This window comes from Carcharodon carcharias, chromosome 19 (assembly GCF_017639515.1).
Source record: "Carcharodon carcharias isolate sCarCar2 chromosome 19, sCarCar2.pri, whole genome shotgun sequence".
In the NCBI taxonomy this organism is placed as follows: Eukaryota; Metazoa; Chordata; class Chondrichthyes; order Lamniformes; family Lamnidae; genus Carcharodon; species Carcharodon carcharias.
The window spans coordinates 94,317,481-94,331,937 of record NC_054485.1 but is presented as its reverse complement, the minus strand read 5'-3'; the positions used below and the strand labels follow the sequence as shown (position 1 = coordinate 94,331,937).

Here is a 14,457-nt window from a genome sequence, read left to right as displayed (position 1 = left end):
AGTCACATCTATAGTCGCAGAAACGTGTGTCTGTTCCCCATACTATTGAGTCTCCTACCCACTCTTCCCCTCTTATTCCTTCCCCCCACCCGATGCAACTGAGCCACTCACAGTGCCATGAGCATGGCTGCACTTCCCAGAGGAACCGTCACTCTCACTGTTTTACAACACAGAAAAACGGTTCTCGAGCGAGGTGCACCCTGGGGATTTCCTGACACCTTTCTTATGACTGATGGTCACCCATTCCCTCTCTGTCTGCAGTTCCGTAAGCTGTGGGGTAACCATGTCTAAAAACGTGCTATCCACAAAACTCTCAGCCTTGCGGATGTACCTCAGTGCCTCCAGCTGCCGTTCAAGTTCCGAAACTCAGAGCTCAAGTAGCTGCAGCTGGTGGCACTTCCTGCACACATGGTCTGTCAGAGCGCAAGGAACATTGTGAAAGCATTTGGTGGGGGCTGTAATTGCTACTAGCCCACATCTTTTAAGGAACCCTGTAAAATGAAACAAAGAACAGTTTATCCAGCTGTAAATAAAGCGACACTTGCCTTGCCAGAAATAGCAACTGATTATAAAGCTACACTGTCCATCAAACACCCTCGGGGCTGTTACAGTATGGGTTAGAAAGAGAGCAAAGCTCCCTCTACACTGTCCCACAATGAACTCTGACGAACTAGTTCCCTGACCCCTTTAATAGTTTTACTAACTGCAAGGATAGAGTTGGCCAATTGAGCCTCCTTCACCTTGTCCCACAGTTGTTGTGGAAGAAAGGGCTGAGCTCTGACTGACAACTTCATCTAGTCTCCTGCCCCCACTGCCAGGATCTGGAGGGGGCTAACTTTCAACTGGAATGCTCATTTTAGGCATGTGTGCTGTGCCTGTACGTTCAGCTTAAGTCTCAAACCAATGTTGTTGTTTGGTCTCGTCTAAATATTTTGGGTGGGGTGCTTGGGTTTAGTGAAAACACACAGGTAGCACACCAACAAGACCAGAAAGTCTGATGGCTCCTCCAAATCAACTGTTAAGCACTGAAGTGCAGTCTGGGGTGCTGAAAACCACGCAAGCAAAAAATAAATTAATAAAATCATTATTATGGCTGTTTTTGAGTGTCCTCTCGTGATCCCTTTATAGAAAGTCATTTAGGCTGCTAAATGCCTGATACCAATGCGTGAACTGCTGTTGAGCGAGTATGCCAATTGGCATTAGAAGACAGTATTGGGTCCTGATATAAGAACTGAACTCTAATAAGGCTCTCGCTGTGTCAGGTGGAAGCACCTGCTGCCCCTGTTGCAAGGCCTACCTGAACAAAATGCACCTTGGGCAGTCACTTATTTTCCAGCAGCTGTTGAGCATTAATCCCCTTCAAAGAGTTTGAAACAGAAGGGATCTGCCCTGAAGAAGAAGCCCAAGTCCAGATGTGCCATCAAACAGAGACCAGCCACTGGCTTGATCTTGAGAAGTTTATATTGGAATGCATTATTGAAAACTATTGGAATGGTTACATTGTCACCAGAAATGAAATACAGTTATACACACTTAAGTGGCCAAATCGAACCCCGAGTGCAGAAAAGATTTCAGAGCAACAGCTAGTTGGTGTAGCCACTTTATGGAACAGAACAGTCCAGTGTTGCTGCAAAAGGCCAAGATTGCTCAGAGATCACCAAAAGACCTCGATGCCAGAATTACCAGTTTCCAGTGATTCATCAGAAGCACGAGTACTCATTGTTCACATCAACAACATGGATGAAACTCCCATGAATTTTGATATGTCCAGCAACCGAACTATGAAATGGAAAGGTTCATTTGGCTCTAGTGAAAAGAACAGGACGTGAGAAGACAAGGTTCAAGGTGGTTCTAGCCTACATGACCAAGAGAACAAAATTAAAATCTGTGGTAATTTTCAAATGTACAACTATGCTGAACAGCAAATTCCCTGCAGGCGTTTTTGTGCATGTCTACCATGACAACAGTTGGATGGATGAGCATGGAGTGAAGTTATGGATCGATAATGTGTGGAATAGCTGTCCCAGTGGCCTACGTAAAGACTGCAGTGGGACATGTTCTGATCTTATATAACCGATGACATCAAGAGGTGCCTGTGAAGAAATGACACTCATACTGCAGTTAGACCCCCAACCACCACCCCCCAACCCCAACTCCAATATAATGGGTGTGTGCCTACACAAACTATTCAAGGATCATGTTTGCACTGAGTGGAATAGGTGGATGGTTGACAGTGGGAAAAAACCTTCACAAAGAATGGAAATATGCACGATGCTCTGCTTAATGTTTTGTATGCTTTTATCAAATCGGAGGATGCTATTAGTACACAAAGTGTCACCAGATCGTTCAAAAAATGCAGATTATCCAACTCAATGGACGGAGAGGCAAGGGGAAGATGATTTCTCATGGAGTGATGATTCTGAGGTGAAGGCCCATATCTGATTCAAAATGAGATCCTTATGGTGATGTAGCAGCCAGTGACTCGGAATGAATTCAATTAACTTTGCATCAGATGCCGAAGACAATGAATTTGACAATTTTAAAACACTGATTGTGGTTAACGGTATCTTTGTACAATGAATTGATTCAATAAACCGTGCCACATCGATTTAGTATGAGTTACCAGTATTATGTTTTTTTTCACATTTCAAAATACTGACCACCTGCACTGGCAATTCACATTTTGTACTTGGCGTTTCAGTCAAGCCCTGTTTTTGGAAGGCTATTTTGAGATTTCAAAGGTTGACTTATACACTGCAATCTATGGTAAGTGCGTTTTTTTCGCAAACTGACTAAATTTCCAATGTATGTTACCAGCCATATCTCTAAATTCAATTGGGGGTTATTCACTGACACTGAGACTCAAGCTGTCCCATTGGGTAGGAAATATAACTCATTGCTGACGTTACTAACTGCTTTGGACAGAAGACCACAATTACAAAATACATGAGCTGAGCAGTTAAGCATAATCTGTAAGTGCAAGACTTTGCATTCCTTTGCTGCTTACCTGCTTCACTGTTGCACAGTTCCATTTCCACCCCCACCTGCTCCCTCTCTGTGGGTCGAAACTACTTAGTTCTCACAATCTTGGTTAGATGTTAGTACTGGTTCAGCTAATAACTCTCTTGCCTCTCAGTCAAAAGGTCTTGGGTTCAGATCCCAGTCCAGAGAATCTAGGTTAACAGAGACATTAAACTGGGGCTCTGTTTGGCCCCTCAAGTTGATTAAAGAATCACGTTACACTATTTCAAAGAAATTTCTCCCTGATAATCCCTCAACCATCATTGCTAAAACAGGTTATTGAGCCACTATCTTGTTGCTATTGGTAGGATTTTGTGCCAACTGGCTGCAGCATTTCCCATATTAAGACAGTGACTATACTTTATTGGCTGTAAAACACTGTTGGACATACTGAGGTCATGAAAGGTGCTATATGCATGCAAGTTATTTGTTATTTTCCTTTAGCCTCCCCTGTAAGTGCAGTGAGGTCTAACATTTCAGTAACTGCTACTGTCTGGTGTTCAGCCAAATGTACCAGACAGTGAACATAGCAGCTTATTTATTACTGCTGAGCCCAAACACACTTGTCCTCATCCAATGTTCACACTCTGAACTTCCAAAAGGGTGTGGGGAGAAGTCAGGAGCAGTAGTCTAAATTCTGTTAATGGGTGTCTAATTCAGTGGCAATATGAGGCAAGAAGCCAGAATTAAGCCATATTTAATGACATAGCTCGTTGAGGAGGCCTTGTGCTGCATTTACTATCCCTGCAGAACTCAGCACAAACCTATCATTTAACAGTTGGTAGCATCTAGTTCATCACAGTTTGAACTGGCTAGGACTGGAATTGGTGTATATGCAAAACACAAAAACTGGTTTTGTAATGGAACATCCTACGTGCTGGTAGTAGAGGGTTGCAGTTTACCCCGTGAGCCTTGCAAAACGTATAGGAGAAGTAAGACTCCAATGAAATATTAAACAATGTATTGGCCCAGACATCTGCTTTTCTGATTCAATTCCTGCTAGAGTTCTCTTTCTTTACTTCCTGTGCTTGATAGCTTTTATGATGCATTCCCTACTCATTCAGCAAAAAAGGAAAATTGTTAATCATTTTTTATCAATAATTTACTCCCATCCTACTCAGAATGAATTCAATTAAGTTTGCTAAGTAAACAGAAACAGCTGCTGTATAGTCGACAACTCTGCAACTATTTACACACTACCAGATGCGTGCAAAGCCTGAAAGTCATGGGGGAAAACAGGTTTTCAATGACATTGCCCTTGAACCAACATGATCAAAATCTGTTTAGCTCATCATCTTGTCTGTTATTTATTGGACCTTGTTGTCTTTGAATTAGCTGTTGCGTTTTCCTACAAAACCAGTAAAACTTGGCCTAAATAGCCAAGTGGTTATGGTACTGGGTTTGTAACCCCAAGATCAAGAGTTCAAATCTCACGATGGCAAACTATGAAACAATGTAACTTCATCTGAAACAGACAGAAACGGGTTTGTACTCGAAAGAGTTACAAAACCAGTGTCAAGTAATTAATTTAACGTGAAACACTCTGAAGACATCATAAGATCCTGTGCTAATGAAAATCTGTGTATTTTTCATTATTGAGCATTCATACTTTATCCATTTTACCAACTTTGTTTCTGAACATCAATTTTTATTCAGACACCAGAGTCTGCTATGCTTTTCCACAGCAATGCAGCTGCTCATGTTTACTTAATCTGGAGGAGAGAGCAGATTGCGATTAATAAGTGTTAGAGAGCCCATGTTAGACAATAACCTCTCTTTCATGTGGGTTTAATGGCCCAACTACCTTTTTCTATTTGACTCATTGGGACTGTCATTGATTGCAAAGTTGTTTACTACTTCTCCTCTCACCCCCACCCCCACTTGCATTTCCAATTAAAACTCTGGCTAAAGGCTGATGATAAGGTAGGCAAACATGACATTACCTCCGAATCAGTCAGGTGTAGACCAGCTAAATGCAGGCCATAAAAAGTATATTAAAAACACTGGGTTTGTTTCTATAGAAATAGAATTGTAAAGCAGAGACTTTATGCTAAACTTGTGAACCTTGATTAGTCCACACTTGGAGGACAATGATCAATTGCACTCTCCATATTCCACAAAGAATAGAGAGACACTGAAGAAGGGGTAAAAAAAGATGTACTGGAATACTCTGCCATGGACATGTTCTCTGCTGTAGATACTGTGTAGGACTATGTGGACTGGAATTGTATTAAATCTGAAGGCTGGGATTAGCAAATGTCAGTGTTTTACATCCCACTTATAATCACTTAAGAGGTCTTTAGTGAAGACTTAACACTTTCTCACCAATAGAAAAGGAAGATCAGGAGTAAGTCACCCCTGGATCATTAGCAGTAGAATATTATACACAAAGTGAAGAAACAAGTTACATTCTGAACCGCGCTCTTTGCACCAACCATGTACAATTTACCGCTCAAATCCTTCTAATCCTGCAAAACGAAATTCCCCCCTCTGCACCCAGTAATGAATCAAACTAAACCTTCCATTATTTAGGATTGACCCCACACCTCCTGGGTTCAACATTTTCTTGGTTCCTCCAGTTTAGGAATTAGGATATTCCAGCTATCTGGAAAAACCCTGTTCCCTCCAGCCTTCAGTCCGATTCAACAGGTTTAAGTTCCAGGTGTTACTGAACTGTCACTCTTTGGTCTTTCTTTGGTGTGTTCTATGTAATTTTGGATTTGTCTGAGTCAGTTCGGGCTATCACTGCCTGCTCACATCTCTCCTTTCTGTTTGCTTCTCCCCAAATTTAACTGTTTCCATTCCTCTCTCGAAGGTACTAGTTCTTGCTGGGTACGGGTCCCTAAAGTAACCCAGTCATCTAGGCCAACTGCTTATTCTTGCTGTGTGTTCACTGACAGTAATTAGTCACAGACTTTTTGACCTCGGAGGGCATTGCAGCTGAAAACAACCCTGCCTTCGCCTGATTCCCACTTGTGCTTCCAGGAGAGGCCACTGGATTGTCATTAGGAGCAGGAACTAAGGTTGATTTTAACCTCCCCTGCCCCAGCAGCCCAACTCTGTGGCCTCTACTACCAACCATCTAACTCACATTAAAGATTGAACCCAGGGCCTTTCCTGAATTGCTCATGCTATACTTATCAACTCAGTGAACATCAGAACAACTAAGCATGAATAATTTAATACTGCCCTTTCTCAAGCTTATCTACTATCAAAGTAAAATCTTGATACTGACATTATCTAGGATTAAGGGGAGGAGAGATACTGACAGGGACTAGCAACAACGGTGAGATTAGTTTTGATGAAGAGAGTCCTTCACCCGATTCGGGCTGATGCTGCCACAATACAAACCCTACCAATTTACAGCTGTGTTTTGAATTATTCAGTGTCCTGGCCTTATTCGCCCTCCTGGAAACTTTCTGCAGCTGTTGCTGACCCTCTCTAATGTGGTAGTTTGTGTATTTCCTCTGATTCACAAATTGCTATCAGGCTAAATAATTTTGGCGATTTATGGGAATGGATTCATTTCACCCAAGCCCTTCCTGTAAATGCTCAATGTTACAAACCAAATTAGAATCTGGTGATATGACTGCATATAAAAGAAATTTGTTTTAATGCAAATCCAGACAGGAGAAACAAATGAATTGTTCAGGGCTCAGAGCCATAGTATAGATAATCAAAAAAAAATGAAGCTTATTTAATTTTATCCTCCCAGAACACCAATTCTCCAGCCTTCCAATTAAAGGACCACAGTTTTATGAACTCTGCTCTCCAGTTAAAATCAAGGCGTATACTGGAAATACATCCAGTGTTTTGGTGATCAATTCATGGCTTCATAAAGAAAATTGCTTCCATTTTTGACATGAGATTTCTTCTTTTAATTGACTCTATGCCCCAATCACTGGGTAGAATCTACACATTCTACAACCACCCAATTTCCTTCTGCAACCTCTGGTGTTTGACAGGAAACTTACTTGAGACAGGAAACATGCACAAAAGACAGGAAACTTACACGAGACCTTGCTGAACTCCCTGACTCCTGGAATTAGCTGTGTTCCTCTCACAGGAGGTAAAAGAAAAAGGCAGCAGAGTACATTTCAAACTTTCGACCCAGGCATAAAACTAGTGTTGTGGATCAACAATGGGTTGGGGGTAAATTTGACTCTGTGCAATAGTGTAGCACAGGTGATGGGGAATCAGCAGCAAGTTTTACATCTCTTCCAATATTTATTTTTTGTTAACTTTCCACAAAACTGGTTTTACACCTGAGCTGCTGAGTCTATCCCAACGTTCAGAGCAGCAGAGAAATTCCTCATTTGGCCCAAACTTGCAAATCTTACAGCCAGGCATCCAGGATTGTAAAGGTGTGGGAAGAAAAGGACATTTAAAAGAAAATGAAAAATTTGTGTGAGGCATGGGTTAAGAGTGGAGGAGTGGAATGAAGTTAGTAATGCTTTTAAAAAGTTCACATGGGCATGATGGACTGAATGGCTTCCTTCTGTGATGTAAGACTTTGAGTAAAGTGAGGTATTAAAAGACAAGAGAGTGATGCAATGCACTGTTTTCACTTGGAGGTGAGGAGAGAGCAGCAGAGCTGGATTGAGGATGGAAAAATCAGAAGAATTTAGCACTAGATTAACATTTTTGTCCGTTTCCTAGTTAAAGGCAGTCAGATTGAGAGGCTGGCTATTGGGCAATGGGCAAGCAGGCTGGCAGCAGCAAGGAAGTGGAGATTTGCAAAGGGGGAAGGAATCTGAGGGCAGTGGGGTAGGAAGAGGGTGATTTGGAAATAGGAGACTGAGAGGGTAGGGGTTAGAGATCAGAAACCGTGGAGAGCAAGATGGTGGTGGTGCAGGGGGGGTGGTTGGAGTGCACAGCAGAATTGAAGATGGGGACTTTGTGTCGGAGGTCGTTGGCAGCGGATGGGTGAGAGGATGCCTTTGGGACCAGAAGCCAGAGGCAGGAGGATGTTGGGGGGTGGGGGGAGGGGGGGGGGTGCGCTACCAGAAAGGGTTGAGATTTGAGTCCTCAGGCATGAGATAAGAGGCCTCAGGGAGGGGCCAGAGCCTTTGTTGGGTGGGTCGGGGAGATTGGAATGGTCAAGGGAGTGTCGGATCTTGAGGGCTTGGTGCGGCATTTATTCTGGGTTTAGCAGTTAAGTGAAGAGGTACTTGCCTCTTGGTTCTAGCTGCCTTCACATTCTTTCAGCTGCCAAGACCTGGATCATCTGAATGGTCAGGGTTAAATTTAAAATTGTGCATCAATGTAAGGCTGCCAACTTATTTATATTTAAATTGCCATCCACCTCCTGGGTGCAGGTTCATCACTCTACTCTTACCCTGACCCCATTACTCAAAACTAGAAGTTTGTGCATGTCATGATTCAGATTTTTAACACTTTAAGCTTCCATTCAACCCAAACCTGATTTCTGAGGTTCAAATGCCTTCCTTTGATTCTACATGTAAAAAGGAATGTACTTAGGCCATTTGTTCATTCATTATGGCCATGTGTTTTGAGAATTTAAGCTGTAGTAACACTTTCATCTCAAATGAAGGTGGTGGTTTTAAACCCTACTCCAGGGTGTTGACCACAAAATTTAGGCTGACATTAGATGCACTGCAGGAATTCACCAAGGCTCCTTCGACAGCACCTTCCAAACCCACTACCATCTAGAAGGACAAGGGCAGCGGTTAGGTAGGAGCACCACCACGTGGAAGTTCCCCTCCAAGTCACTTGCCATCCTGACTTGGAAATATATCGCCGTTCCTTCACTGTCGCTGGATCAAAATCCTGGAACTCCCTCCCCAACAGCACTGTGGGTGTACCTACACCACATGGACTGCAGCAGTTCAAGAAGGCAGCTCACCACCACCTTCTTAAGGGCAACTAGGGATGGGTAATAAATGCTGGCCCAGCCAGTGAAACCCACATCCTGTGAACAATAATAAAAAAAACTGTTCAGTACTGGGGGAGTTGCACTGTGGTCTTTCTGATGGGACGATGGTTAAAGGCCCTGTCTGTTCTCTCCAGTAACTGTAAAATATGTCCTTCGCATTATTTTGAAGAAGAGTAGTGGAGTTTTCCCCAGTGTCATGATTAAGTTATCCTTCAACCAACATCATTGAAACAGGTTATTTGGTCATCATCTCATTGTTGTTTTTTTGTGGGAGCTTACTATATGAAAACTGGCTGCTGCATTTCCTACAACAGTGAATACACCTTACAAAGTACTTCATTGGCTATAAAGTGCTTTTGGAGATTGTGAAAGGCACTATATAAGTGCAAATTTTTATTTCTGTTTATGTTTTGCTGTGAATCGATGATTTGGATATAAGAATCATGTGTTAAATTCTCACACTGAAGATTTCTCTAACTTTAAGAGCCCTGATTTCTGACTGATGCTATATCAGTGTTTGTGTAACTCTGAGATGTGTTTCCGAATTGGGGTGGGGTATAAACTTAACAGGGGTGTAAAAAGATCCCAAGTTTCTTCTTCTTGCAATAATCCTGCAGAGGGGGAATATCTGTGGGATCAGGCACACGCTCTCTGCAAAAAGGGACTTTACAAAAGACATTACACCAAGTTATTGGAGAGTTTGTTCGGCATCAGTTTAGGAACCACAGCAAAGGAAGGCATGCAGTAAAGCGGCAAGTGCAAACAAACCAGAACTAAAGACATTCATGGCTTTTCCTTCTGTTTATGTTCCAGGTCTGGGACAGGCTGATGGGAATCTGCAGGTGAATGGAATTCTGGGACAGTCAGTTACTTTACCGGTAAATTTACCATGGACAGACCCTTTGATAATTACCTGGGACTTCAGAAGCTTATCCACTCCAAAAAAGATTCAAATATGTACAAAAACTCGAAACAGCCCAGCAGAATGTAACAATGACCTTGGACAGAGGGTCAGGTTAAACCTTACTGACTACAGCCTGGAAATACAGACCCTAATAAAAAGTGACCAAGGTTGGTATGAAACTAATGCAAGATCAGAACAGGACGTTCACGAGGAAGTGGTGGAACTGCGAGTTTACGGTAATGTCATTTTAATTAAAGAATGCCTTCTCTGACCTAACCATCCTTATATGTTTAAAGGTGATTGGAAAGATATTCTTGGACTTGTGCCCAAGTGCCTTGGATCACGTGGATGGAATGAATACTGGAAAATCAGATGGGTTGGCATGCATGCCTGCAAAGGAACCTGTGCTGTTTTTAAGTATATGTTAATGTAGGAAAATTAGACTGGTTCCTCTATGCAAGTGACCTCTAACCCACCCAATTTTTTGTTGTGTTTGTGTCAGACCCAGGAGAATATTCCCTGAAATTCTGACTTTTGATGTATATACATAATGCAAGCAGCTGGAATATCATATCAAAGCAAATTTTGCCATAAATATCATGGAAGGATGTCATCCTGTTTCATACTTTCTGTGCTTATCAAAGGCAAAAGTAAACCTGAGAGCAGGAAGACTTAGACCATCATCCTGCCATCATTCATGCATCAAGAAGGACGAATTTCCTGAAGACATGCTTTATTGTCACAAGTATACCAGGGTTAGACTTCCAACTGGCCTGTCGACTCCATCCCAAATCTTGAGAATGGGCTCATTGGCATAAAAAGGTTAGACACCATGCCATTTACTGTGCAGTGAGGGCATTGGAGCTGTGCAAGAGCAGAAATATCAGAGCAGTGTCCAGCTGTTCTGAGAACACTGCAGATGGAGATCATATTTTTTAAAAAGGTGCTGCTGTAAATGCTCAATTGATCCAACATTTCCCAGTTAGGTGCCCACCCACATGAAAGAATATTATATTTTTGCCAAGGCAGGGGCCGAACTAGCATGTTTTCTGCTGACAGAATATCATCCAATCAATCTTGCCTCTTTAAAATGTGTCAAAATGGAAGTGAGTGCCTGCATCTTGCATTGAATTTCAAGTGTTGCAGAACTGGCGTGCTCGTTTCCTCAATCCTACACTTCACATACACAACTTAAGACTTCCTTCTGCCCTTTCGGATGTGCTTTTCAAATGTAATATTTAAAACAACTTCTTAAAAACTACTATGTGGCAAAAAGTCCCAAATCATAACAATCCCTCAATAAAATTCACCCTAAAAGGTAGATTCATCTTCAGTTATCTGCTCAAAGGCAGCTCCAACCCACAGTGCCACAAACCACACAATGGGTAAGGTAGGGACTGAAACCCAAGCTGTTTGGCATCAATCTGATCCACACTGGCCATCCAGCCAACTGAACCAAACAGCCCCCCGCCCCCCGCCAAGGAGCCTGGCTTACATTTTTATATGCATGCTCTAGCCTGGAGCTCTGGATAGTGGTAGTAGAGGTTCCAATTTCTTTCCATCACATGGGTGACCAGGAATCTCTCCTGGTCTTACAGCTTTCTATTAGCATATGTTCGAAGGATTTACAAGATGATGCTCAACCTTGTCTGGTCACATTATGAACACACCTTCCTTGGCCATCAAGCCCTGGGGTTGGACATGAACCCTGGGCTTCTGACTCAGAGGCAGGGCTCTACCACTGTGCCACAAGATCTCCTCATATGTTATTTTTTTAAAAAGAAACTTATCCATTGAGAAGTGGCAGAAAGGACAGGCTAGAAAAGATAAATAACATTAATACCCTGCACCCAGCATCAGAGATATTCAGTACAATGCGGGAAAACTCTCCCGCAATACCCTTGCTCGCAATAAATCTCATTCACCCATCAACCCACTGTGCTTGCTGCCTTACACTGGTTTCCAGTTGAGCACTGCCTTGATTTTCAAAATTACATCATGTTCAAATCCTTCCATGGCCTCACCCTTCTCTATCTCTGTAATCTGTTCCAACCCAAAAACCTTCTAAGATATCTGTACTTGTTAGCTCAGTTGGATAGATGGCTATAGAGTGATACTAACGGCATAGGTTCAAATCCCTGTACTGGTTGCCATAGTTCGTGGAGGCTTGCCTTGCCCCATGATTGATGTGGAGAGGTGCCCCTCAATCTATATGACCAATTGTATATCACTAATCAAGATGTATGCCTATTGCCATTTGTGGGCTGCAGCTAATTACTTATTCTAACTCACTCTCTTGTACATGCCTAATTTTAATTGCTTCACCCTTGATGAACATTCCTTCAGCTGTCTACCCCCTAAGCTTTGAAATTCTCTCCCGAAATCATTCCACTTTTTCCTTCCTTCAAGATGCTCCTTAAAATGTATTTTTTTTTGTTCATTTGAGGGATGTGATCATTGCTGGCAAGGCCAGCATTTACTGCCTAAACCTAATTTCCCTTCAATTTTTCTTTGATAACGTTCCTGTGAAGTGCCATGAGATGTTTTATTATGTTCAAGGCACAATATACATGCAAGCTGTCATTGCTTTGGACAAGAAACAGTGTAAACGTCCACAGATTAGATGGACATTAAGAGGGAATGGTGTAGTACAGAACAATATTATTTTTAATTCATTCTCAGTGTGGCCATTGCCATTGTCATTTGGACCAAATATTTATCGCCCATCCATAGTTGTCCTTGAGAAGGTGGTGGTTGATGGTCTTTGTGACCTCCTGCAGTCCCTGTAGTGAAGGTATTCCCATAGTGCTGTTAGGTTGGGGTTCCAAGATTTTGAATCTACGATGTACAAGGTCTCTTGAGGCAGGTGGGTTGCCGCTGTTATCTGTGAGTTCCTTCATTTGTCCAAAGTAGTAGCTTCCAGCTTCTGATCACAAGGCTCCTTACTGAGGGAGTCAGGAGCATTAGCTTCTGTTGCTTTTTCTGTGGGGGATTAAATAAAAGATGGTCAATTGATCTTCTCCTGTATTGTTATTGAAAGGCAAAGAAACTTAGGCCAGATTAGGAAAGAAGCTCTTGGAAATCCTTCACTGATCCACCAAACTGATCAAACAAGTTCCATTATACCATGTCTGGGAAACACATTCCCTGATATCCACCTACCTTCTATATCTTGTATCATCAATTTTACTTGTGCTTTTCTTTAAACAGAACGTTTATCAAATCCAACAATACAGATAAACAATGTCTCCTCTAATGGGATCTGTAATGTTAGCCTGAGCTGTGTCATGGAAAACAACAGTGATCTGAGCTACACCTGGTGGAGAGGAGCAGAGATGATCACATCTGGTGAGCCACACAGTATGCCCAACAATGTGTGGAATCTGGAAGTGTCCTTAAATCTACATGATAACAACACAATTTACAAATGCACAGTGAAAAACCCTATTAGTGAGGAGGCGGAGAGCATTGATCTCGCAATGGAATGTGACATGGAAGGTTTGTGCTATATCTTTTTAATGCTGCAGTTTCCAGAAGCAGTGAAAGATATCTTTTCCCAGTTTTCTTCCCTTCTATTCTGATAGCACTGAATCTTGCTGGGGACAGTTTCATGGGTACTGGATGGACTGTTGCTTGCAAAGAGGCATTTGGAGTCTAAGTGTGAATCTTCCTTTGCTTTTTCCATTTCGCTCCTGGAAGTGGATTTACTCAAAATTATAGCATTATTAAATTCAATAGCAGTTCTATGTAAGACTGCAAGACTGCCGCCCCCATCAGTTACTCAAGTTGCTGGTAAGCATCGGGACCATAAAGAAATCCTGATAAGCACACAAGTGCTGTAATTGCCAGGGAAGTTTAAACTTTTGATGAGTCAATTTGTGTTGCCCGGAACACCAGGATAATGTCTCTTGCACTGATTTCTTGGGTTGGTTATGCGCTGCTTACCCTAGAAATTATACACTATTTAATATCTTGTATAACTCATTGATTAACAGTGCAATTCAATCCACACCTAATCCCAACCCCCAACCTGACCACCCACACCCCTGACCCAACAAACCCCCTCCCCCACCAACCTGACACAAGTACCCAGCCCCTATCCAACCCCGACTACCCACTCTTATCCCATGACCCACACACCCACTAAAGTACTTGAGACTTTTAAAAACTTATCTGAATATGCAGATAATGTTGTAAAACAGAGGATTCTCCTCGGCGCTGCTCCTCTTCGTCACTTTTATCCTAGATTGCTGCGCCATAGCTTTTTTCCAGCCAGGATCGGGAGTCCTGGCTGAAAGTGTCCACAAAGGTAAGCAGGGAATGATCTCCGCAGGCAACAGCAATATGCACAGTATCGCCGCTGATTGGAAGATCTGACTCATGCATTTTCCTTGATACCTCCAATAAATGTTTAATTGAGTTTCACAGACAAGCAAGATGCCAGGGTGATGGGAAGGGCACTATAAACGGATTGTATCAGTAGACTAAGGAAAGGGAATAAAATAGCAAGTGCTCCCACTCCTCACCATTTTCTGGTGATACCCTGCCGGAAAACGCACACCTGTATGAACATTTGGTGATAGCCAAGAGTCAAATAGCTTGTTCATACTTGTGGTGGGGCAGTGAATGAAATTTT

At 42.4% G+C, this 14,457-nt stretch overlaps 2 protein-coding genes across 6 annotated transcripts in view; one reads left to right on the top strand and one right to left on the bottom strand.

Moving 5' to 3' along the window:
- LOC121291642 (T-lymphocyte surface antigen Ly-9-like) overlaps positions 1-14,457 on the top strand; it is a 38,870-nt gene that overhangs the window by 12,428 nt on the left and 11,985 nt on the right. For both annotated transcript variants that reach the window (XM_041213107.1, XM_041213108.1), the window contains exons 2-3: positions 9,731-10,057; positions 13,032-13,319. In XM_041213107.1, coding sequence (XP_041069041.1) covers positions 9,731-10,057; positions 13,032-13,319 — 615 coding nt within the window. The remainder of the gene's footprint in view (positions 1-9,730; positions 10,058-13,031; positions 13,320-14,457) is intronic.
- LOC121291639 (RNA-binding protein 4B-like) overlaps positions 12,348-14,457 on the bottom strand; it is a 109,199-nt gene continuing 107,089 nt past the window's right edge. For 3 of the 4 annotated variants that reach the window (XM_041213099.1, XM_041213100.1, XM_041213103.1), the window contains one exon: positions 12,348-12,803. In XM_041213099.1, coding sequence (XP_041069033.1) covers positions 12,702-12,803 — 102 coding nt within the window. In that variant the 3' untranslated portion in view covers positions 12,348-12,701. The remainder of the gene's footprint in view (positions 12,804-14,457) is intronic. The other variant, XR_005946042.1, reaches the window with a different exon arrangement.